At 42.9% G+C, this 25747-nt stretch overlaps 1 protein-coding gene across 1 annotated transcript in view; it reads left to right on the top strand.

The window, feature by feature from the left end:
• The window catches only part of EHD3 (EH domain containing 3), a 74133-nt gene extending 56069 nt beyond the window's left edge, over positions 1–18064 (top strand). Inside the window, exons 4-6 of the mRNA XM_003416058.4 lie at positions 12970–13382; positions 14048–14212; positions 17440–18064. Of these exons, the coding sequence (XP_003416106.1) occupies positions 12970–13382; positions 14048–14212; positions 17440–17967 (1106 nt within the window). The 3' untranslated portion in view covers positions 17968–18064. The remainder of the gene's footprint in view (positions 1–12969; positions 13383–14047; positions 14213–17439) is intronic.
• Positions 18065–25747: the final 7683 nt, after the last annotated feature.

The following is a 25747-nucleotide window of genomic DNA, read 5'->3' as shown; positions in this document are numbered from 1 at the left end:
GAAAAACAATTGAAAGAGTTAAAAAGAGCAAAAGCTGGTTTACTGAAAAAATCAACAAAATTGATAAACCATTGGCCAGACTGACAAAAGAAAAACAGGAAAGGAAACAAATAACTCGAATGAGGAATGAGATGGGCGATATCACAACAGACCCAACTTATATTAAAAGAATCATATCAGATGTCTGTGAAAAGTTGTACTTTAACAAATTTGAAAACCTAGAAGAAACAGATGAATTCCTAGAAACACACTACCTACCTAGACTAACAGAAACAGAAGTAGAACAACTAAATAGTCCCATAACAAAAGAAGAGATTGAAAAGGTAACGAAAAAACTCCCAACAGAAAAAAGCCCTGGCCCAGATGGCTTCACTACAGAGTTCTACCAGACGTTCAGAGAAGAGGTAACACCACTACTACTAAAGGTATTTCAGAACATAGAAAAGGGCAGAATACTCCCAAACTCATTCTATGAAGCCAGCATATCTCTGATACCAAAACCAGGTAAAGACATCACAAAAAAAGAAAATTACAGACCTATATCCCTCATGAACTTAGATGCAAAAATCCTCAACAAAATTCTAGCCAGTGGAATTCAACAAGATATCAAAAAAATAATTCACCATGACCAAGTGGGATTCATACCAGGCATGCAGGGATAATTCAACGTTAGAAACGCAATTCATGTAATCCACCATATAAATAAAACAAAAGACAAGAACCACATGATTTTATCAGTTGATGCAGAAAAGGCATTTGACAACGTCCAACATTCGTTCATGATAAAAACTCTCAGCAAAATAGAAGAAAATTCCTCAACATAGAAAAGGGCATTTATACAAAGCCAACACTCAACACCATCCTAAATGGAGAGATTCTGAAAGCATTCCCCTTGAGAACAGGAACTAGACAAGGATGCCCTTTATCACCACTCTTATTCAACGTTGTACTGGAGGTCCTAGCCAGAGCAATTAGGCTAGATAAAGAAATAAAGAGCATCCAGGTTGGCAAGGAAGAAGTAAAATGATCTCTATTTGCAGATGACATGATCTTATACACAGAAAACCCTAAATAATCCTCAAAAAAAAAACCCTGCTGAAACTAATAGAAAAGTTCAGCGAAGTATCAGAATACAAGATAATCATAGAAAAATCAGTTGGATTCCTCTACACCAACAAAAAGAACATTGAAGATGAAATCACCAAATCAATAGCATTTACAATAACCCCCAGGAAGATTAAATACTACTTAGGAATAGATCTTACCAGAGACGTAAAAGACCTATACAAAGAAAACTACAAGACACTGCTGCAAGAAACCAAAAGAGACATACGTAAGTGGAAAAACATACCTTGCTCACGGATAGGAAGACTTAACATTATAAAAATGTCTATTCTACCAAAAGCTGTCTATAGATACAATGCAATTCTGATCCAAATTCCAGCAACATTTTTTAATGAGATGGAGAAACAAATCACCAACTTCATATGGAAGGAAAAGGGGCCTTAGGTAAGTAAAGCACTGGAACATAGTGGGAGGCCTCACTCTACCTGATTTTAGAACCTATTATAGTAACACAATAGTCAAAACAGCATGGGACTGGTACAACAACAGACACATAGACCAATGGAAAAGAATTGAGAATCCAGACATAAATCCATCCACATATGAGCAGCTGATATTAGACAAAAGCCCAAAGTCAGTTAATTAGGGAAAAGACAGTCCTTTTAACAAATGATGCTGGCATAAGTGGATATCCATCTGCAAAAACATGAAACAAGACCCATACCTCACTCCATGCACAAAAACTAACTCAAAATGGATCAAAGACTTAAATATAAAATCTAAAATGATAAAGATCATGGAAGAAAAAATAGAGACAACATTAGGAGCCCTAATACATGGCATAAACAATATAGAAAACATTACTAAGAATGCAGAAGAGAAATCAGATAACTTAAAAAAAAAAAAACTCTATTAATAAAACATTCTGCATCCCTCCTTGGAGAGTGGCATCTGGGTTTTAAACGCTAGCAAGCGGCCATCTAAGATGCATCAATTGGTCTCAATCCACCTGGAGCAAGAAAGAATGAAGAACACTGAAGACACAAGGTAATTATGAGCCTAAGAGACAGAAAGGACCACATAAACCAGAGACTACATCAGCCTGAAACTGGAAGAACTAGATGGTGCCTGGCCACAACCGATGACTGCCCTGACAGGGAACACAACAGAGAGCCCCTGAAGGAGCAGGAAAGCAGTGGGGTGCAGACCCCAAATTCTCATAAAAAGACCGGACTTAATGGTTAGACTGGGACTAGAAGCACCTGGGAGGCCATGGTCCCCAGACTTTCTGTTAGCCCAAGACAGAACCATTCCGAAAGCCAACTCTTCAGACAGGGATTGGACTGGAATATGGCATGGAAAATGATACTGGTAAAGAATGAGCTTTTTGAATCAAGTAGACAAATGAGACTATGTTGGCATCTCCTGCCTGGAGGGAAGATGAGAGGGTAGAGGGGGCCGGAAGCTGCCTGAATGGACAGGAGGAGAGGGAGTGGCGGGAAGGAGTGTGCTATCTCATTAGGGGGAGAGCAATTAGGAGTGTATAGCAAGGTGTATGTAAATTTTTGTATGAGAGACTGACCTGATTTGTAAACTTTCACTTAAAGCACAAAAAAAGTTAATTAAAAAAAAAAAAAGTTACATAAATAAATAAAAAAGGCTAAATCTAGTTTACGTGGTGACTTCAAATATGCCCCAAGTAGGGACCCTCCCTCGGGGGTGGAACTTGGATGACGATGGGTCACCTCTTCCCCAGCATCTCAGTTTCCCTATTTGTAAATCAGGAAGGTGGATTATTGATCTCTAAACTCCTCCTCGCCTCCTGAGTCTTCCATTTTTATCACAGGAGCAGGAAGAAAAAACTCTTAAAATGTGTGTTAATTGAGCAGCTGACAGATCTTGGAGAAAATCGTTTGGAGGTAATAACACTTGGGGATAATACCATTTACCAAAGACAGTGGTTTAAGACAGAGCGGAGTATCTGGAGGGGAGTTTTACCTTTGTTAGAATTCTCTTATAGCCACCAGGCAAGCTTAAATTAAAGGGGTCTTCCAAGAAGCTTTGGAGGACCTAATTTCCCTGTCCATGCTAAGCCTGTCCCTGCCCCTGTGATAATACTTTGTGGTGGTGCTTTTAGCTGCCATTAAGTCACCCCTGACTCATGGCAACCCCATGCACAATGGCATCAGATGGTTGTGATCCATAGGGTTTTCATTGACTAATTTTTTGGAAGTAGATTGTCAGGCCTTTCTTCCTAGTCTATCTTAGTCTAGAAGCTCCACTGAAACCTGTTAAGCATCATAGCAACACATAAGCCAGCACTGACAGATGGGTGGTAGCTGCCCATGAGGTAGGTACATTGGCTGGGAATCGAACCTGAGTCTCCTGCATGGAAGGCAAGAGTTCTACCACTGAACCACCGTCACCCTTGTGATAATACTTCAACTTGCCCTAAATATATACACCCCTAGGTGTCCCTGGATGTTCAAAAGATGCCACAGGGGAAGAATGCTTCTGAAACCTACCTACCTTGACTCCATCCACCCTCACCCCAACCCCATCTAAGACTGTGGGTCTGTCTGATATCACCTTATTTGAAAGTCAGTTCAGGAGTGGTTAATAGCACGAAGTCTGGAGACGCCTTCCTGAATGTAAATCCCAGCCCTACCACTTACCAGCTAAATGACCTCGGGCAACCAACTTCATCCCTCTCTGTTTACTTATCTGAAAAATGGGACTAATATTAGTATCTATTACCTCACAGAGGTCATTGTGAGAATTAAGGAGTTGATGATTATAAGTCACTTGGAATGGTACTGGGCACCTAGTGAATGCTATGTAAGTCTTAGCTATCATTGTTGTAGATCAGTTATTCTCAGAGTGGTTCCTGGACCAATTGCATCATTATCTCCTGGCACCTTGTTAGACATGCCCCACCCCAGATCTGCTGAATCAGACATCCTGGGTCTGTGCCCAGCAATCCAGGTTTTAGCAAACCTTCTGATGCACACTGAAGTTTGAGGACTACTTTTACAGACAGCCAGAGCTTCATAAGTCTGTGACCCAGCCACAAGTCAACTGGCTAATGACTTTGCCCTGGTTTCCAGGCTCCCTCTGTGAGACAGGGCAAGGACTACTGCCTTTATCCTGATGGCTTGGTTTCCCGTTCAAAAGGTGGCAATGAGCTTTAGATCCCAGGGTGTGTGCTCTTGTACCCTTATGCAATGGGGAGCCAGGATTGTTGGATACACCAGAGTCCAAGGGAGGGTCTTGCCTGCAGCAAGGTGCCAGAGGTGTGCCACAGGGGAATGGCAGGGGGACCTGAGAGCCCCACTCACACTGGGAAAGTCTGATGCCTCTGTTCTTATCCCAGCACTGCTGCTTATGGGCTGTGTGTCCCTGAACAAGTCACTTTGCCTCACTTTCTCATCTATTGTCCCCTTATTTTATGGATACACAGGTCCAAGTGTCAGTGAATCAGGCTGATGTGCAGATTGTTGGCAGTGCCTCCCGTTCTAGCCCCTCCCAGATCCACAGCTACTCAGGGTTCAGCAAAATGGGTACTCTGGGGCTTCTAGAATCAGTCTGACCTGAAGTAGCCTAGTACCAGGTAACCAAGATATAACAGTTGGAAGCTTGATCATATTCTAAGGAAGAAACCTCTCATTGTTCCCCGCCCCTTTTTTTTTTTTTTATTTTCTTAAAATAATTTTTATTGTGCTTTAAATGAAAGTTTACAAATCCAGTCAGTCTCTCACACAAAAACTTATGTACACCTTGCTACATACTCCCAATTGCTCTCCCCCTAACGAGACAAACCGTTCCCTCCCTCCACTCTCTCTTTTCGTGTCCATTTCCCCAGCTTATAACCCCCTCTACCCTCTCATCTCCCCTCCAGGGAGGAGATGCCAACATAGTCTCAAATGTCCACCTGATCCAAGAAGCTCACTCCTCACCAGCATCCCTCTCCAACCCATTGTCCAGTCCAATCCCTGTCTGAAGACTTGGCTTTGGGAATGGTTCCTCTCCTGAGCCAACAGAAGATCTGGGGGCCATGACCACTGGGGTCCTTCTAGACTCAGTCAGACCATTAAGTCTGGTCTTTTTGTGAGAATTTGGGGTCTGCATCCCACTGCTCTCCTGCTCTCTCGGGGTTCTCTGTTGTGTTTCCTGTCCGGGCAGTCAACAGTTGTAGCCGGGAACCATCTAGCTCTTCTGGTCTCAGGCTGATGTAGTCTCTGGTTTATGTGGCCCTTTCTGTCTCTTGGGCTTATAATTACCTTGTGTCCTTGTTGTTCTTCATTCTCCTTTGATCCAGGTGGGTTGAGACCAATTGATGCATCTTTGATGGCCTCTTGCTACTGTTTAAGACCCCAGACACCGCTCTCCAAGGTGGGATGGAGAATGTTTTCTTAATAGATTTTATTATGCCAATTGAATTAGATGTCCCCTGAAACCTTGGTCCTCAAACCCCCGCCCCTGCTACACTGGCCTTCGAAGCATTCAGTTTATTCCAGAAACTTCTTTACTTTTCGTTTAGTCCAGTTGTGTTGACCTCGGCTGTATTCTGTGGTGTCTTTCCCCTCAACTAAGGTAGTTCCTGTCTACTATCTAATTAGTGAATACCTGTCTCCCACCCTCCCTCCCTCCCCACCTCATAACCATCAAAGAATATTTTCTTCTCTGTTTAAACTATCTCAAGTTCTTAAAATAGTGTTCCTTTTGCAACTCACTAATTTCACTCAGTATAATATCTTCCAGATTCCTCCATGTTATGAAATGTTTCACAGATTCATCACTGTTCTTTACTGATGTGTAGTATTCCATTGTTTGAATATACCATAAATTATTAATCCATTCATCAATTAATGGGCACCTTGGTTGCTTCCGTCTTTTCGCTATTATAAACAGTGGTGCAGTGAACATGGGTGTGCATGTATCTATTCATGTAAAGGCTCTTATTTCTCTAGGATATATTCCAAGGAGTGGGACTGCTGGATCCTATAAGTTCTATTTCTAGTTTTTTAAGGAAGTGCCAAATCGATTTCCAAATTGGTTGTACCATTTTACATTCCAACGAGCACTGTATAAGTGTTCCAGTCTGTCCACAACCTCTCCATTTATTATTATGTGTTTTTTGGATTAATGCCAGCCTTGTTGGAGTGAGATGGAATCTCATTGTAGTTTTGATTTGCATTTCTCTAATGGCTAATGATCCTGCACATTTCCTTATGTGCCTGTTAGCTCACCTGAATGTCTTCATTCATGAAGTGTCTGTTCATATCCTTTGCCCATTTTTTAATTGGTTTGTTTGTCTTTTTGTAGTTGAGTTTTTGCAGAATCATGTAGATTTTAGAGATCAGGTGCTGATCAGAAATGTCATAGCTAAAAACATTTTCCCATTCTGTAGGTAGTCTTTTTACTCTTTTGGTGAAGTCTTTGGATGAGCATAGGTGTTTGATTTTTAAGAGCTCCCAGTTATCTAGTTTTTCTTCTGCATTGTTAGTAATGTTTTGTATACTGTTTATGCCATGTATTAAAAAATATATATATATTAAAATATATATATTAAAATATATATATATATATATTAGGGCTCCTACCATTGTCCCTATTTTTTCTTCCATGATCTTTATCGTTTTTACCATTGTCCCTATTTTTTCTTCCATGATCTTTATCATTTTAGATTTTATATTTAGGTCTTTGATCCATTTTGAGCTCGTTTCTGTGCATGGAGTGAGGTATGGGTCTTGTTTCATTTTTTTTTTTTTTTTTTTATGCAGTTATGCCAGCACCATTTGTTAAAAAGACTGTCTTTTCCCCCATTTAACTGTTTTGGGGCCTTTGTCAAATATCAGCTGCTCATTTGTGGATGGGTTTATGTCTGGATTCTCAATTCTGTTCCATTGGTCTATGTATCTGTTGTTATACCAGTACCAGGCTCTTTTGACTACTCTGACAGTATAATTGGTTCTAAAATCAGGTAGAGTGAGGCCTCCCACTTTGTTCTTCTTTTTCAGTAATTCTTTGCTTATCTAGGGCCTCTTTCCCTTCCATATGAAGTTGGTGATTTGTTTCTCCATCTCATTAAAGAATGTCATTGGAATTTGGATTGGAATTGCATTAAATGTATACATGGCTTTTGGTAGAATAGACATTTTTATAATGTTAGGTCTTCCCATCCACGAGCAAGGTATGTTTTTCCACTTATGTAGGTCTCTTTTGGTTCCTTGGAGAGGTGTATTGTAGTTTTCTTTGTATAAGTCTTTTACATCTCTGGTAAGATTTATTCCTAAGTATTTTATCTTCTTGGGGGCTACTGTAAATGGTATTGGATTTTGTGATTTCCTCTTCCATGTTCTTTTTGTTGGTGTAGAGAAATCCAACTGATTTTTGTGTGTTTATCTTGTATCCCGCTACTCTGCTGAGCTCTTCTATTAATTTCAGTAGTTTTCTTGAGGGTTCCTTACAGTTTTCTGTGTATAGGATCATGTCGTCTGCAGATAGAGATACTTTTACTTCTTCCTTGCCAATCTGGATGCCCTTTATTTCTTTGTCTAGCCAAATTGCTCTGGCTAGGACCTCCAGCACAATGTGGAATAAGAGCAGTGATAAAAGGGATCCTTGTCTGGTTCCTGTTCTCAAGAGGAATGCTTTCAGTCTCTCTCCATTTAGGATGATGTTGGCTGTTGGCTTTGTATAAATGCCCTTTATTAGGTGGAGGAATTTTCCTTCTATTCCTATTTTACTGAGAGTTTTTATCATGAATGAGTGTTAAACTTTGTCAAAATCCTTTTCTGCATCAATTGATAAAATCGTGTGATTCTTGTCTTTTATTTATGTGATGGGTTACATGTTGAACCATCCCTGCATGCCTGGTATGAATCCCACTTGGTCATGGTGAATTATTTTTTTAATATGTTGTTGAATTCTCTTGGCTAGATTTTTGTTGAGGAATTTTGCATCTAAGTTCATGAGGGCTATAAGTCTGTAATTTTCTTTTTTCGTGTTGTCTTTACCTGGTTTTGGTATCAGGGATATGCTGGCTTCATAGAATGAGTTTGGTAATGCTCTGAAATACCTTTAGTAATAGTGGTGTTAACTTTTCTCTGAAAGTTCGGTAAAACTCTGCAGTGAAGCTGTCCAGGCCAGGGATTTTTTGCGGGGGGGGGGGGGGAGTTTTTTCATTACCTTTTCAATCTCTTCTTTTGTTACGGGTCTATTTAGTTGTTGTACCTTTGTTTGTGTTAGTTTAGGTGGGTAGTGTGTTTCTAGGAATTCATCCATTTCTTCTAGGTTTTCAAATTTTTTGGAGTATAATTTTTCATGGTAATCTGATATGATTCTTTTAATTTCAGTGGGTCTGTTGTAATATTGCCCATCTCATTTCTTATTTGGGTTATATGCTTCCTCTACTGTTTTTCTTTTCTCAGTTTGACCAATGGTTTGTCAATTTTATTGATTTTTTCAAAGAACCAGCTTTCGGTCTTATTAATTCAATCAATTGTTTTTCTGTTTTCTATTTCATTTAGTTCAGCTCTAGTTTTTATTTTTTTATTTCTTCTGGTGCCTGAGGGTTTCTTTTGTTGCTCTCTTTCTGTTTGTTCAAGTTGTAAGGATAATTCTTTGATTTTGGCCCATTCTTCTTTTCGTATGTGTGCATTTATTGATATAAATTGATCTCTGAGCACTGCCTTTGCTGTGTCCAAATGTTCTGGTAGGAAGTATTTTCATTCTCATTGGATTCTTTGAATTTCTTTATTCCAACCTTAATATCTTCTATAATCCAGTCTTTTTTGAGCAGGGTATTGTTCAGTTTCCAAGTGTTTGATTTCTTTTCCCTGCTTTGTCTGTTATTGATTTCCACTTTTATGGCCTTATGGTCAGAGAAGATGCTTTGTGATATTTCAATGTTTTGGATTCTGCTAAGGCTTGCTTTATGACCTAATATGTGGTCTATTCTAGAGAATGTTCCATGTGCACTAGAAAAGAAAGTATACGTGGTTGCAGTTGGGTGGAGTGTTCTCTATATGTCTATGAGGTCAAGTTGTTTGATTGTGGCATTTAGATCTTCTGTGTCTTTATTGAGCTTCTTTCTGGATATCCTGTCCTTCACTGAATGTGGTGTGTTGAAGTCTCCTGCTATTATTTGGAGCCATCTGTCTCATTTTTCAATGCTGATAGGTTTTGTTTTATGTACTTTGCAGCCCTGTCATTGGGTGCATAAATATTTAATATGGTTATATCTTTTTGGTATATTGTCCCTTTAATCACTATATGGTTTCCTTCCTTATCCTTTATGATGGATTTAACTTGAATGCCTATTTTGTCAGATATTAGTATTGCCGCTTCTACTCTTTTTTGATTGTTCTTTGCTTGATATATTTTTTTCCATTCTTTGAGTTTTGGTTTGTTTGTTTCTCTAAGTTTAAAGCCTGTCTCTTGTAGGCAGTATATAGACGGATTGTGGTTTTTTATCCATTCTGCCCCTCTCTTCTCCTTATTGGTGCATTTAGTCCATTTACATTCAGTGTAACTATGGATACGTATGAATTTTGTGCTATCAGTTTGATGTCTTTTTTTGTATGTTGTTGACAGTTTCTTTTTCCCACTTAATTTTATGTGCTGAGTAGATTATCTTTATATATTGTCCTTTCCTTATTTTTGTTGTTGTTGATTTTGTTTCTGCTGAGTCTGTATTTTTCCCGTGTACTTTATTTTGATGAGTAGGATAGTTTGTCTCCTTTGTTTTACCTTATTATTTACCACTGTTTTTCTGAATTTAAACCTAACTTTTATTTCTTCGTATCGCCATATCTCCGCTCCATATGGAAGGTGTATGATTACATTTCTTAGTCCTTTTTTATTGTTTTACTGTTGTCTTCTTTTGTATAATAACATTGCTGTTATCCTGTTTTGAGGTTTTGTTTTGTTTTGTTTTAATCTTGCTTTGTTTTTTTGATTTCCCTGTCTGGGCTGACTTCTGATTGCTCTGCGCAGTGTTCTAGTCTTTGGCTGATACCTGATATTTTTGATTTTCTCCCTTTAGTATTTCTTGTAGTTTTGGTTTGATTTTTACAAATTCCCTAAACTTGTGTTTATCTGGAAATGTCTTAATTTTACCTTCATATTTGAGAGACAGTTTTGCTGGATACATGATTCTTGGCAGGCAATTTTTTTCCTTCAATTTTTTAAACAAGCCATCCCGTTGCCTTTTTGCCTGCATGATTTCTGCTGAGTAGTCTGAGCTTATTCTTATTGGCTCTCCTTTGTAGATGCCTTCGTTTATCCCTCGCTGCTCTTATAATTCTCTCTTTATCTTTGGTTTTGGCAAGTTTGATTATAATATGCCTTGGTGACTTTCTTTTAACATCTACCTTATGTGGAGTTCAATGAGGGTCTTGGATAGATATCTTCTCATCTTTCACGATATCAGGGAAGTTTTCTGCCAACAAATCTTCAACAATTCTCTCTGTATTTTCTGTTATCCCTCCCTGTTCTGGTATTCCAATCACTCATAGGTTATTTCTCTTGATAGAGTCCCAAAAGATTGTTTCTTCATTTTTTTAAATTCTTTTATCTGATTTTTCTTCAAATGTATTAGTGCCAAGTGATTTATCTTCAAGTTCTGGAATTCTGGCTTCTATTTGCTCAATTCTGCTCTTCTAACTTTCTGTTGAGTTGTCTACTTCTGTAATTTTATTGTTAATCTTCTGAATTTCTGATTATTGCCTGTCTATAGATTTTCCCAGCTTATTAAATTTTTCCTTATGTTCCTGAATAATCTTTCTAATTTCCTCAATTGCTTTATCTATGTTCGTTGGCTTGTTCTGTGTGTTGCCTCATTTCCTTCCTGATGTCTTGAAGGGTTCTGTATATTAAACTTTCATATGTTGGTTCTGGTAATTCCAGGAATGCACTTTCATCTAGAATATCCCTGGTTTCTTTGTTTTGAGGGCTTGTTGAGGTGATCATAGTCTGTTTCTTTAATGTGACTTGATATTGACTGTTGTTTCCGAGCCATCTATAAGTTATTGTATTAGTTTATGTTTGCTTACTGTGTTGTAGCTTCTTGCTTTGTTTTGTTTTGGTATGCCCAAATGGTTTCCTTGAGTGAGCTAAATTGATTATTTTCACCTTTGGCGCCCTGACATCCTGTCCCCAGCTGGCTAGAGCTATTATCAGGTATATAAGTCTAGGAGTCCACTCAGTTTTCTTGTATGAATTCAGCTCAGGTTTCCAGGTAGCTGATTATCAGGTATGTGGTACAGGCTCTGTTCTACAGTCTTAGAGGGGCAGAGGTGATTGGTGTAGGTACCAGTATCTTGTTGCAGCAGGGGGTCATGCTCTGAACAAGGCAGGGGTTTGAGAACCGACCCCAGAGTGTCTCTGAGGAAAGCGCATCCCTGTTCCCTAGAGCATGGAGGTGGGTGGGTTCTGGAGACGGACATGGGTACCCAAAGTTTTTGGTTGTAAGGACTGGGAGGTACCAGTTATCCTTGGACCCCTGTGGTGGGTGGCTGGGTGACCTGAGTGGAGCCACCAGTCCTTAGGCCCCTGATGTGGGTAGGTGAGGACCCTGTTTAGTAGGCAAAGCAAGGTCAAACATCAAACACCCACCTCTCATCTCAGCTGAAATGGCTAGAGTCTGGCAACAAGGGCCTATTCTTCTGAAATAGGCCGACACAGGCCCATGCAGAGGGAAAAGGTGCTCAAAGTCCACAGACCTTTTATGCCTGGACAGGAGCCGTTTTTTTCCTGAGCTCCCCCGGTTAGTGGAGGTGGCAAATTATCTTTTCCCCCAAATGCAATTTTTTTTCTTCTCCAAGGCCGGGAGAATGGCTCTAGGTGCTCAACAATGCCTATCTCAGACCCAGGGAATTCAGCCACTGAAGCCGGTTTGGCGGTGGGGGGGGGGGGTGTGGTAAAATATACGCGAGTGCTTAGCTTTTGCTGAGAGTGCCATTCTTCTCTGGTTCCGGAGGTATGAGTAGGCTGTGTGGCTGGCTGCTTCTTCCTGAGGAAACTGCAGCCAAATGATAGTACCAGCCTGCTGCCGCGGCTCCGGGAATCATACCTGAGGGCTCCCAGTAATTCATGTCCGGGAACTCCTGTCCGCTTCTGATCTGTCTCTTCCTCCCCCTTCCCCGCTGTTCATTTTCTAAGCTTGCCTTTGATGCTCAGTGCTCCTAGCTTGTCATAAATATATTCATTTCACTTGTTTTTTGGGGCCTTTGTTGTAAAGAGGGCTTGCCGGAAGTATCTGTCTATTCTACCGTCTTGGCTCCGCCTCCCCTCTTGTGGTTTTAAGAGTTGGGAATTCTGGGGTGTAGCTGATAAGTAAGGAAAGAAGTGAACTTGTGAACATAGGTAAGAATAAGCCTTGCATTTTTATAAGAAGAACCTTAGATTCTTCCAGACCAGTGATGGGCATGGTCTAAATCATTATCAGTATTTTACACTTCACTGTTTTGTTTCTTTCTGGCCTTGCAAAGAATTTTTGTATCTTTATGCAATTTATGTGTCAAAAAAATTTTTTTCCAGTAACTCTTGGCTAATAAATACAGTAAGCAAGGATGGGGAGCTAGCTAGTGGCTGACTTTATAAGAATAATGTTATTAATAATAACGAGCATTTACTGAGCATCTACTATATGCCGGGCTCTGGGTGTAGTTAATCCTCATAATTCTATTAACTAGGTACTATTATTATGCTCATTTTATAGGTGAAAAAGTACTGGCTCAGAGACATTGAGTATCTTGCCCAAGGCCAAATAGTTAAAATATGGAGGAGTCAGGATTTGAATCCAGATGTGTCTGGCTCCCAAGTCTGTGCTCTTTCCACTTCACCTGACTACCTCTCCCTGCACAGATCCCTCCCCCTGACTGTTCTATCTGCTGGCAGGGTATGACTTTGCAGCTGTCCTCCAGTGGTTTGCCGAGAGGGTCGATCGTATCATTCTGCTCTTTGACGCCCACAAACTGGACATCTCCGATGAGTTCTCAGAGGTCATCAAGGCCCTCAAAAACCACGAGGACAAGATGCGGGTGGTGCTAAACAAAGCCGACCAGATCGAGACACAGCAGCTGATGCGGGTGTATGGGGCTCTCATGTGGTCTCTAGGGAAGATTGTGAACACCCCGGAAGTGATCCGGGTCTACATCGGCTCCTTCTGGTCCCACCCCCTTCTGATCCCTGACAATCGGAAGCTCTTTGAGGCTGAGGAGCAGGACCTGTTCAGAGACATCCAGAGTCTGCCCCGAAATGCTGCTCTGCGCAAGCTCAATGACCTCATCAAGAGAGCCAGGCTGGCCAAGGTGAGGCTGCCCCTTGGGGAGATGGGCAGCATGGCCTAGAGTTTGTGAGGGGAGGGGAGCCAGTGCCAACAGCTGAGGGTTGCTCCTCCAACAACTGAACTGGTGCCTGCCCATGTGAGAGTATTGTGTGGCCCTGCATCACAGACATCAGCTATACCAACTCTGGCACTTAGGGGACAGCATAGTATGATGGTTAGGATCACAGACTCAGATTGAGCCAGACTCTACCATTTCTTGGGTGAACCAAAACTCCAGCAAGGTCATTAGTCTCTCTGTGTGTATCCCCACATCTGTAAAATAAAACAATTGTTGGAGGATTAGTTAAGATAAAGAATGTAAAAGCCTTCATCACAGTGCCTGCCAGCCTAAGAAGTGCTCAGGAAATGTCATCTGTTGTTCTTGTCTTCATTGTAATCAGCATCACCATCACTTGCTGCTCCATCTTCACCACCCCCCAGTCTCTCCTTTCCTGTGCGATGCAGGAAAACAGCTCAGCACTCCAAGCCATATAGGAGAAAGAGGTTAGAGATAGAAATGATTTTAAAAGTAAGAGGAGAAGGAGGAGCAAGGGATTTATGGGAAGAGATTGGGGTGAGATCAAGCCTAAATGGAAGGGACGGGCCAAGGGTCTTGATCCAAAGATCTTTCTCTACCCTGGTTTTCAGGTCCATGCCTATATCATCAGCTCTCTGAAGAAAGAGATGCCCTCTGTGTTTGGAAAGGACAACAAGAAGAAGGGGCTGGTGAGCAACCTGGCTGAGATTTATGTCCGGATTGAGAGAGAGCACCAGATCTCACCTGGGGACTTTCCCAACCTGAAGAGGATGCAGGTAATGAGGGAGGAAGGAAGGACGTGGCATCCTAAGACAAAGGACAGTGTCACATGAGCTGACTGATCAGAGTGATTATGAAGGAAGCACTCCTTGGATCCCCCAGGTGGAAACTGAACCCAGAATCAGAAAGCAGAAAGAAGGATCTGAATCTTTTCTGTTGAACTGTGTCTGATTCAAGAGGTGTGATATCTGGGTCTCAGGAGAAACACCAAGTCCTTCTGAGGGCAGGTGTGTTAGATGATGTCTGAGGATCTCATACTTCCAGTCATGATCCTCCTCAGTCTGAACCACCACATCCTTATAAAGTGGGATGAGTCACCTGTCATAGGTTCTCCAGATCCTTCAGTGTTATGTCTGTAGAACTTGAGTTTATCTCAAAGCTCCCACTTAGGAATGATTTGGGACAGGAGAATTAAGCCACAGAGACGCAGAAGTCCATCTGGAAGCTCCCCATCTTCTGAACACACTGGGAGCCCCTATCTTGGGCCAGGTGCCATCACATGGTTTCTCATGTTATTCCCCAAGCAGTCCTCTGAGGGAGGCATTTTTATCCTTTTACAGATGAGGAAACTGAGGTGTACAAAAGCAATTAACTTGCTTAAGGTCTCAGCGTTTTTCTGAGTACAGTATAAAAAAAAATAGTAGGCTGCAAATCATACAGCCAAGAGCTTTCTCTAAGGTCCAGGCAAGAAACCACCACCCCATAACTAGTTCCTCTCTGGGCCTCATTCTCCTCATCTATAAACTGAAGCTACAAAAGCACCCACTTTATATGGTCGTTGTGAGCATCAATCTAATAATATCTACAAGGCATTCACCATGGAGCCTGGCACAGACTAAGCCCTTAATATGCAGTAGCAGTAGTTTTGTAAGATATCAACATCGTGATTGACACATGGGACTTCTTGGTATTATTTTTGCAACCTCCTGTGACTCTGTAACTACTTCAAGATAAAAAAAGTTTTTTTTTTTTAATTAGATAAATAGACAAAAAAATAGTAGCAGCAATAGTAATAATAGATATTGTTGCTAGTATTATTATTATCATTATTATTATTTTGTGGCACTAAATTTTTTATGACCTCCAAGCCTATATTCTGTATAGTCTTACTACACCTTGATGCCCTGTGAAGGTCATGCTGGGTGCTTTTGTAGCCAATGATTTTTAGGTTGGGAGCCAGTTTCTGCAGATTAGGGTTTTCAGAACATTACTGTAGTCTTGAAAAGGTATTTTTAGTTTCTTGTCTGATAAAAGAAAAAAAGACATTCAAAACATGTATTTGTTCATATATTCATTCATTTGTATGACCACCTACTATGAACAAGCCACTAATTTCAGAATTGCTTTAGTGTAATATGTTTGACAGTCAGCAGTAGCTTGGAACGCTTCAGCTTTTAGTTTCTCCTATTAAGATTTACTGATGTGTAAACAAACATTTGGAAGATGATATTTTAAACAGACCATGTGACCCCTTTTTTTAACGTGAGGAATCCTTTTGTAACATAGAAGATGATTTCATCGTCTAATTTGTTTGCCAGGCCAACGCTGTGTTCTGTTGTTAAGTGTACTGAATTAATAATGTAAAGGCTATCCTGTTGGGGTGTGCGTGTAGGGTGATGGGAGCACCCTCTTTGCCCCCCTGGAAGATATTGGGACCCCCCTACTTGGGAGCCCTGGGTGGTACAACTTGTTAATGTGCTTCCTGCTAATTGAAAGGTTGGAGGTTCTGGTCCACCCAGAGGTGCCTCAGAAGAAAGACCTGGCGATCTTCTGAAAAGCAGCCATTGAAAACCCTGTGGAGCACAGTTCAACTCTGACACACACGGGGTAACCGTGAGTTGGAATCGACTCGATGGCAGCTGGTGTTTTGGTTTACTTGGGAGCCCACCAAGCACGCCTAGATGTGAACAGACTGGATGAGACATGGAGGACTTAGAGGTGGAAGGGGCCTTGGGAGGTTCTGCCCTGAGGGCAGGAGAAAGGGCATCCTTGACACCTTCCCTTCACACCCCCAGCCACCTCCCTGCTTCAGCCCTGCCCTAGAAGGGAGGTGAGAAATGTCCTTGCTAACACTTGCTCTTGGAAGGTAGCTGGAGTGTTTTCTGAATTTTTGTGCAGTGAACTTGATGTGTTTGTCCCTGTGACAGTTCCCTGAGCACTGACATCTCCCCAGTGTCCAGGGATCTCCATGTGCAGAGCCAGGGCAGGAGAAGGGAGCTCTTTGCTTGTCACTCTCCAGAGGTCAAGGGAAAATTTGGTGTTCTGAACTCGTACCTTTCAAAACCTCAAAGCCACGCAAAGTAGAGCATATTTCTTTTAAGGATTTGGTGTGGGTAGTCCTGTGAAGGCAAGGAAGGAGAGCCTTTCCAAATCTACATGTCTGCCTGTGCCTACTATATCCGAACCCTCATGGGAGAGGCCAATATTTGGAAAACTCTCTCCAGGTAACTCCAGTGCCCACCCTGATTACCAGCCACTGGTTTGGGGATGACTTTGGCTTCTGATATGATTTGGTGTTTTAGTTGCTGATGCCTTAGTTTTTCCTCCTCTAAATGGGGACAGAATGTGATTTTCCTACCTCAGCAGAGAAATGAATGACATGATGTTGTAAGAGCACTAACAGTGTATTATTACAAGGCTAAGCCTTATTAGAGACCCACATGACTCAGTCTCAAGGGTGTGTAGCATTCAAGTAACACTACTGAAGAGCCAAAACTAACCTAAAGAGAAATTTCATTATTTGCTCTCTAAATAACATTACCCATTGCCATCGGGTCAATTCCAACTCATGGCGATCCTATAGAACAGAGGAGAACTGCTCCATAGAGTTTCCGAGGAGTACCTGGTGGATCCAAACTGCTGACCTTTTGGTTAGCAGCTATAGTTCTTAACCTCTACACCACCAGCATTTCCAGAATAACATTAAGGGGATCCAAATAAACCTATCAAACTAATATTTGTTAAAGTTTCCTTTCTTCCCCAACCCACTTCTCTCAAATCCTGCTACCACCCAATTCCTTCCTAAAAAAAAACTCCGTCAGCCTAGTTAGCCTTTTCTCTCCTCTCTCTTTAATGTGGATCAACTTAGTCTCTAGGCCAAACTCCTTTCATTGGAGACAGACTGTGAACACTCCAGTATTACTAGAAGGCACCCTCACCAGCAAAGGCACAATCTCCTTTCATTGTGTTCTCTCCTCACCTTCTTTCCTCTCCTTCTTCCCAGGACCAGCTGCAGGCCCAGGACTTTAGCAAATTCCAGCCCCTGAAAAGTAAGTTGCTGGAGGTGGTGGACAACATGCTGGCCCAAGACATTGCCCAGCTCATGGTGCTGGTGCGCCAGGAGGAGACTCAGTGGCCAGTCCAGGTCCTGAAGGGAGGAGCATTCGAGGGCACTCTGCATGGTCCCTTTGGGCATGGCTATGGGGAGGGAGCTGGTGAGGGCATCGACGAAGCTGAGTGGGTGGTGGCCAGAGACAAGCCCATGTACGACGAGATCTTCTACACCCTGTCACCTGTGGATGGCAAGATCACAGGTGCCAATGCCAAGAAGGAAATGGTGCGCTCCAAGCTGCCCAACAGCGTGCTGGGGAAGATCTGGAAGCTGGCTGACATTGACAAGGATGGCATGCTGGATGACGAGGAGTTCGCACTGGCCAACCACCTCATCAAGGTCAAGCTGGAGGGTCATGAGTTGCCTAATGAGCTGCCTGCCCACCTTCTGCCCCCTTCCAAGAGGAAAGTTGCTGAGTGATGGGGAGGGAGAGGGTGTTCAGGGCAGGCAGGCATTGGAGGAGGAGATGGGAGAGGTGATGGGATACACACAGACACACAGACACACAGACACACAGATCTTGAGAACTGCACTGTAGATGAGAGGAAACTCCAATCCCCAGGTTTCCAGGCTGATCCGTGTTTGGACCCATCTCCAAGTTCTCAGGATTGGTGGAAGTACAAAACACTCCCGTGGCCCCAGGTTTCAAGCCTATGTCTCCATCCCTCATTCCTTCCTACTTCGTTACTTAGCAACCTGCCTTTTTCCATAGATACAGTTGACTAACCCACAGATGGCCTGCCCACCCCTAGTCTCCCAGTGGCTCCAAACCCAGACTCTGAGTGGATAAAAAAAAGGCTTTTCATTTAATAGGCAATTCACTGTTGTTTTATGGTGCTATTTTTTTTTTTTTTTTTTAAACTCTTGGGCTTCCTTATATGAAATCTGCTTAGGGGCTAGGAGATGACATTGAAGGGGCAGGGGCTGCTGCAGGGAGGAGAAGTGAAGAAGCATCTTCTAGGACACTGTGTTTCAGAGTTGAGACAATGGCCTGTGAACCCTGTTCTTTCCTCTGCTTGGAAAACCTGGCTTTGAACTCAGCCAGCTCTTCTTTTCAGAGAATCTCAGAAAGAGAGAGAGAAGCAAAACATCAGTAGGAAAGAAAGCAAGAAGCTGTCCTGTAGTCTTTACTCAAAGACAGTCAAGGTGGTGGTGAGATTCCATAGGTTTTGTGAGATCCATAATTGCTCCTCCTGATATTTGGATGCTCATACTCGACTCACATTTATCCAGCCCTCTTCTGTGCCAGGCACTTTGGTAGGCATTTTATATACATGATCCTACGTACCCCTCACTACCCCCAGGGGGCATTAGTGCCCCCACTTTACAGATTAGAAGCTTGAGTTTGGGTGACCTGCCCAAAGTCACAGAGGTCACATGTGATGGACAGAGGATTCAGAGCCAGGCTTCCACTCCTCTCTCTGCTGTGACAAGGTGTGCAGGATCCCAGCATTGCGACCCAATGACACATCATGGAGAACAAGCTGAGCCTGCAGACCCCCCTCCTAACCTCCCAGAGCAGACTGGCAAGGGAGAGGGGCCAGCCAGCATTTGGTAGGCCATTGGTCCAGCCATCTGTCACATCGCAGAAGCAAAGTGTGGCTTCTGGCTATGGGTCTCATATTCCTAAAATCACAGAAGTCTAACAGAGCCAGCAAGAGAGTAGGCTGGCCTGCTGGATGCTATTTGTGCCTGTCTGCTCTGCCTCCCACCCAGCAACCTAAATCATTCAGTTCCAATACCAGATAGGACCTTGTGGTGATTCTCAGAAGGCTAACTTGGCCCTGGGTTGAAGGGTCTGAGGTTGTGTTTCCTGAGAGACGCCCCCTCCCCCCTGTCCTCCAGTGACTCTGCAATGTCCTTGGCAAATCCTCATCACACTCAATTCCTGCTTCATGGTCTTTGTCCCATGGCTTGCTTTGTGGCCACCGAACCAGTCATTTTGTATGCTATGCACCTACTGTGATGGAAAACAGAATCAAGTATAACTTATTTTGTATCTATGTTCAGACTATATAGGGAATATTATATGTATCTATGATGTGCTTATTGCTACAGTACATTTGTCATTAGTCTTCATGCTAATACAGTACATTTATTCTTTGGCACCCTTGACTCCAGAGCATCAATCTATGGACAGCTGAGGGAGAGGGCTGAGTGCTTACTCGGGGGTCCTGGTGGCAAAATCTGCAGAGATTGGCTCACTTGGTGCTGCCCAAAGTTCAGCATCCCCAAACAGCGCGCCTTGACCTGATGACTGCAAGATCCTGCTTCTCTAAGCCTGGAAACTGTTCTAGTCCAAGCTGGTGGAGCCACTGTTCCCTGCCACCCTGGAGTAGAGATGGTCCCCAAACCTCTAGGCTTCCTTCTGCACCCACATATTTCTCTTTCACACAAAATGAAGAGCAAAGGAAGGTCAAGGTCAAAGAGGTCTAACTTTCTCTGAAGACGACCCCAGAGAGCCAACCAAGCCCAGCAGAGGGACCATTTCTCAGCTCTGCACCTTTCTTTGAGCTAAAAGAAACTTCAGAAGGAAGCAGTAGGGGGAGGTGGAGTTTCTGTCTCTTTTAAAGAGATGGAGATGTCTGTTAGTCCCCTCTCCCCCATGCTATTGGACACAGGCCTTCTACATTTGTTACCTTTCTTCTCTTCTGTCCCCTTTAAGACCCCGCTAAGGAGAGATCTGTGAGGTGTGGGCATTCCGTGTTTGCACTGTTCCTACCTCCCTACAAAGAGAAAATGCTGCTCAAGTCCCTTCTTGATGGGTGAGGGTATAGGTAAGGGACACTTTGGGCAGTACCCTCTGTCTCCTGCTGCCTTGGCCCCCAGGCTTAAGGGTCTGGGGATATCACAGGCATCAGCCTGGGACATATTAATATGGAAAGCAGACCTATTATGGCAGTCTTGCAGACAAGAATTCTTAGAGACTCCACTGTCCTCTTTGTTCCTTTCCCCTAGACTATACAATCTGAGCCACAGAAATTGTCAAGTAAGAAGAGCAACACCCTTATTTGATCCAGAGAAGATTATCCCTGACACCAAAGAGCTAAATCACGACCAGAGTGTAGTTGTATACAAGTGAAGGAGACTCTGCTGCTCATGTCACGCCACGGCCTCAGTTTGCAGAGTGGTGAGAGATTGCGCCGAGTCATCCCCACCTCCATCCTGTCTTTTCTGTTCCAAAAGCCTATATTTAAGCATGAGCTAGTTAGAATTGGAGTACCTTGGTGATGCAAAAACTTAACAACTTGACTCCTAACCAAAGGATTGGAGGTTCAACTCCACCCAGAGGTGCTTCAGAAAAAAGGCCTGGCGATTTACTGAAAAATCAGTCATCAAAAGCCCTATGGAGCACAGTTCTACTCCCACACACATGGGGTCACCATGAGTTGGATGATGGTAACTGGTTAGTCAGAATTAGCAGGACTATCTGGGGAAGAGAATAAGCTTATTCATTTTTCCTATAAGATGCTAATTGGCCTTTTTACATATTCAATCCTCTGTTCATCCATCCATCCATCCATCCATCCATCCATCCATCCATCCATCCATCCATCCATCCATCCATCCATCCATCCGTCCTTTTTCTCACTCAAAAAACACTGAGCACCTCCTACAGAAAAGGCCCTGAGGAAGACATATAGTCATTCCCTGAGCCATTGAAAAATACCAAATAAAGGTTTCCTGTATTTTTTTTTTTTTTTTTTTGTATAGTAGGGATTTGTACATGAATCAGGTTCCTGCTCTCAATGAGCTCACAGCCTAGTAGGGAAAATGAGGTATTTAGACAAACATGGGTAATATAAGGAGGAACATGATGAGTACCCTAGGGGAGGTGTGCACAAACTCATAAATGGCTTCTTACTGGGGAGAAAGTAGCCAGATGGCCAGGAGCGAGGGCTGGCACTTGAGTTGAACCTGAGAAACATTATGGGCTCAGCCTCTTGGGCATGTCATCTTCCCACCCAAAACCAAGAAAGATAGGCAGGATTTCTATGTAAAACTAAATTTAGAGCATCCCAGCCTACCAAATTGTGACAGAGTGAGAACCACGGATGTATTTGAGAAAAAAAAAAACATGATTAGATTTTTCCCTCTGAGTACTCTGCTGGATTTTCACAGGCCTTTGTCAAGTGAAAATTTTATCAGTGTCTTTCAAGTTGAAATTTTCAGTGCCTGGAGGAAAAGAAAAATGGTAATGGAGGAATGTAAGTTATTCCAGACGGAGAGATGAGGAAAATGGAGGAATATAAGGGGCAAGGCTCTCCTCTTGGTCTCCCATTGGAGGTAGCTAGTGCTCTTCACAGCATTGTAGTTCTCCCGCCCTTCTAGCACAGGGGAGCATTGTACTTCTCTGCACCCATGAAGTTAGGAGAGACTATACCACTTGCTTTGACTAGTGAAATATGAACGTAAGCAACATGTCACTTCCTGGCAGAAGCAACCGTGCAGTTTTCCACTTCCCCTTTTACTGCCTTGCTAGGAATACATCTAGAAGCAAGCGAGAAGTTGAAGCCTTGTTTGCCCTGGGTCACTAAATCCCTTGCCAACCTGCATTGGAAATGTAGCATGAACAAGACATAAATCCTAGCATTTTAATTTTAAGCCACTGACAGACATGGGTTGTTTAGTACCCAGCATAACCTAGACTATCATGGCCAGAATACCGGGTAAATTCTTCCAGTAGTCCATTGGACAAGTGAAAAAGGAGAAAGTCTTCTAGGAGACTGAATTCCTACCTTCTTAAGAACTGAGCTTGCCTTACGCTCAAGGAGAGGATTTGTACAAAGTTCATTGTCTGAGCCAGATTCTGCCATGTCCCAGATCCCAGCACTTCAACATCGCATTTTAAACTGGAGAGCTTTGCACTTACGGAGTCAAACACGAACAGAATGTGTTTTATCTCTGTAATAATGGAGGTACTGAGGATTGACTAGGCATTTGTCTGGGCTAAACAGTCACCAGGGCTAAACAGGAGTGTGTCATTGTTGGAAAGGGAAAAACTACAATTCCCAGACTCCCTTGAAGTCAGGCTCGTGAAGTGATTTTAGTTCCTGCTGAGCAAATACACTTGGGGGAGATTTTGCTGAAGTGGATCATGCCAGAAGTGGACCCAGTAGCTATAACAACAGCTTCCTGATTTTGTGGCTTCTGATCTATGCTCAAGGAGCAGAAGGTTTTGTTTGTGAGGTCAAATGGTACAGTGGCTATATTGTTAAGGTTGTATGTCAACTTGGCTGGGCCATGATTCTCAGTGGCGTGGCAGTTATGATGTAGTTTGTATAATGATGTAATCTGTCCATAATGAGATCTGATATAATGTGATTACATCCATGATGGGATCTGCTGTGAGTAGCCAATCAGTTGAAAGGGAGTTTCCTTGGGAGAGTGGCCTGCATCCAATACAGGTGGACTTTCTGGCCTGGTTCTAATGCAGACCAACTAAGAACTTCATAGATAAACTTCCTGTGCCAGAGGTATACCCCAGAAACCAAACCAAACTAAACCTGTTGTTGTCGAGTCAATTCTAACTCATAGCAACACTATATGGGACAGAGTAAAACTGCCCCATAGGGTTTCCAAGGCTGTAATCTTTACGGAAGCAGACTGCCACATCTTTCTCCCGTGGAGTGGCTGGTAGGTTCAAACCACAGACCTTTAAGCTAGCAGCCAAGTGCTTTACCACTGCACCACCAGGGCTCCTTGACATAGTAGATTGAATGCATGAGCCAAGTGGCCAATGTTTCTCTTTATTCACAGAGTTTCAGAATCGCACTAGTGTGTAAGGTGAAGTCCCCTGGTGTCTTTTTGTAGCATTTCTTAAACCTTGTTTTAAGACAAGAGGCTAAGCAGTAGTAAATATCAGATCCATGTAGAAAGGAGGTGAACTTCAAAATATCCCAAACTCATCACAGGGTGACACTAGTATTTGCTTCACGTTTGAGAGACTCTGAAACTTATTTGCATAAAGATGCCACTGGTGAAGTCTGACTTCAGTCCAGATTTCCTCTCTCACAGACCACTTCCTCTTCCTTCCTTTTTTCTCCTGCCCACTCCCAGGATGCCAGAGGATTATCTTTCCCTTGACTGGGTGTTCTGTCCTTCCAGTGATGCACCTTCCCACACCCCAATCCCATTATCCAACACCCAAGTCTGCTCCATTCTGTGTTGCTGGATTTTGCTGTGGGACCACTGGCTGATCTGAGAAACTGAGAGACTGCACATGTGGCCATGAGGTCACCAAGATGCTGCTCTCCTGACTCTGGTCACAGGCATAAGTCTAACAGAATCCTCCTGAACCCAGTGCCCTAGTGCAAAGGAATGAACACAGTGGGAGAAATTCTGTTCAATCTGGTAGAAAAGAAGGCCAGCAATTCTGGGTCAGTCCGGTGTTTGGATATTCCTTAAATGCCACCACAGGGACACCTTCTGATATTCAGGATTTTCCTCTGCATTTTATCTGATCCCTAAATGCCTCCACAGCTTCTTGGCATTACAAGGCAATTTCCCTCATTCCAGAGAGTCCTATTCTTCAAGAACATGTAATAGAATCAAAAGATATAACCACTGCAAGGAAGTCAGCTGCTGCTGCTTGCCTGGAGGAAAGTAACTGTCCCAGCCCCAGAACAGCTGCAGCTTGTCCTTTTGATAGCCTGACAGGTTCAGAGAGGAACAAGAACAGAGGCCTGAGATAAGGATAGCCCTGAACTCTTCAACAACCTTTCCTGGAACTTCTTGAGATGAAGAGAAAACAAGCAAACTGTCTCTGAGTTGCACACTTGGCCAGATATCACTGCTTGGGTTTGCATAATGCTCAGTTTGTAATCCCGGTCTAGTGGTCTGTGGAAAAGAAGCCCCTCCTCACACACCAAGGATTTAAATCAGACTACCAGGAAGTCCCTGGATGGTGCAAATGGTTATTGCACCCAGCTGCTAACTGAAAAGTTGGCAGTTGAGTCCACACAGAGGTGCCTTGGAAGAAAGGCCTGGAGGCCTAATTCTGAAAAATCAGCCCTTGAAAACCCTATGGAACACAGTGCTACTCTTACACACATGGGGTAGCCATGAGTTGGAATGGCAACTGGCATACGGTACCTTGAACAAATAATGACAAAAATTCTCAACCTAGGATTTTCAAGACCCCATTTGAATACCTCTCCTAAGCAAATGTGATACTCCCAACCTCATCATCTGCAAACCTCTTGGGCTTTGGGATCTCGCCTGCCTGACTCAATATTATAGTACTATCATTTGCAAACTAGTTTAATTCCACCCTTATCTAGATAATAAGGTCCTTAAGGACATAAAATGTTCTTAGCACAGTGCAGGGGATGCCTTGCTGTGCTACTCAGATCCCCCTTCAGCACTGAAGGACTGATTTCCCTAGCTGCTAGTAGTGCTGCTAGCTGATAACCTTTGAGTTCAGCGGTCTCCAGAAATTTCCCTGAGCTGCAGAGATCTTCCTCTTCCAATGTCATGCTCTCTTCATGTGGCAGACTGCATCCAATGACTGGTTAAAGACATGATTTGAAGGTCCAGCCTTCTTGCCCCAAATAGGGTCATCTCTGAAGGGCATCTCAGCTTCAGATCTCCACAGTGGGTTCACCTGAGCCCTTGGTTTGACTGCATTGCAGCCCTACTGTTCCCTCTTCCCAAACTTGCTCCCCTTTCCTTCCCTTTTACAAGTCTTGAACCCAAGAGGACTCTCTAATAACTTTTCTGTATGCTAAACTCTGTCTTAGAGTCTGCTTCCCAGGGAAACTGACCTGCAAAAATTTTTGGCAAATAAGAGATGCTCAATATATACTTGCTGGCATAATTGAACAACCAATTGCTCAGTGATAAATCTGATCATAGGATGGCCTCTTGGAGACTAGTTAGCTGACCATGCAAATAGGATCAGTGACTTTGCCAGAAAATAAGTGCTGTGTGGAGCCAGACCCCAGTTGGCTGGCCACTTTGAATTACTGGACAAAGCTGTAGCCATGGAACATGCAGCAAAAGGTAAAAAGGGCTCCAGGGTTACATCCCGGGCAGCTCCAGCCAGAGGTTACTAGTGAATGATAAGAAGAACCTTAGGACTCATATTCTGTGCAAAATGAGACCATTTTTCAGATCTCTCTCAATCTGGAATTTCTTTTTTTTCCTACCAAAAGCAAATCCCTCCCATTCTGGGACATGGCACAGAGAGTAGATGAAT

The sequence above is a fragment of the Loxodonta africana genome, chromosome 26 (assembly GCF_030014295.1).
Source record: "Loxodonta africana isolate mLoxAfr1 chromosome 26, mLoxAfr1.hap2, whole genome shotgun sequence".
Lineage (NCBI taxonomy): Eukaryota > Metazoa > Chordata > Mammalia > Proboscidea > Elephantidae > Loxodonta > Loxodonta africana.
The sequence above is the reverse complement of the archived record's forward strand: the minus strand, read 5'-3'. Positions and strand labels throughout refer to the sequence as shown.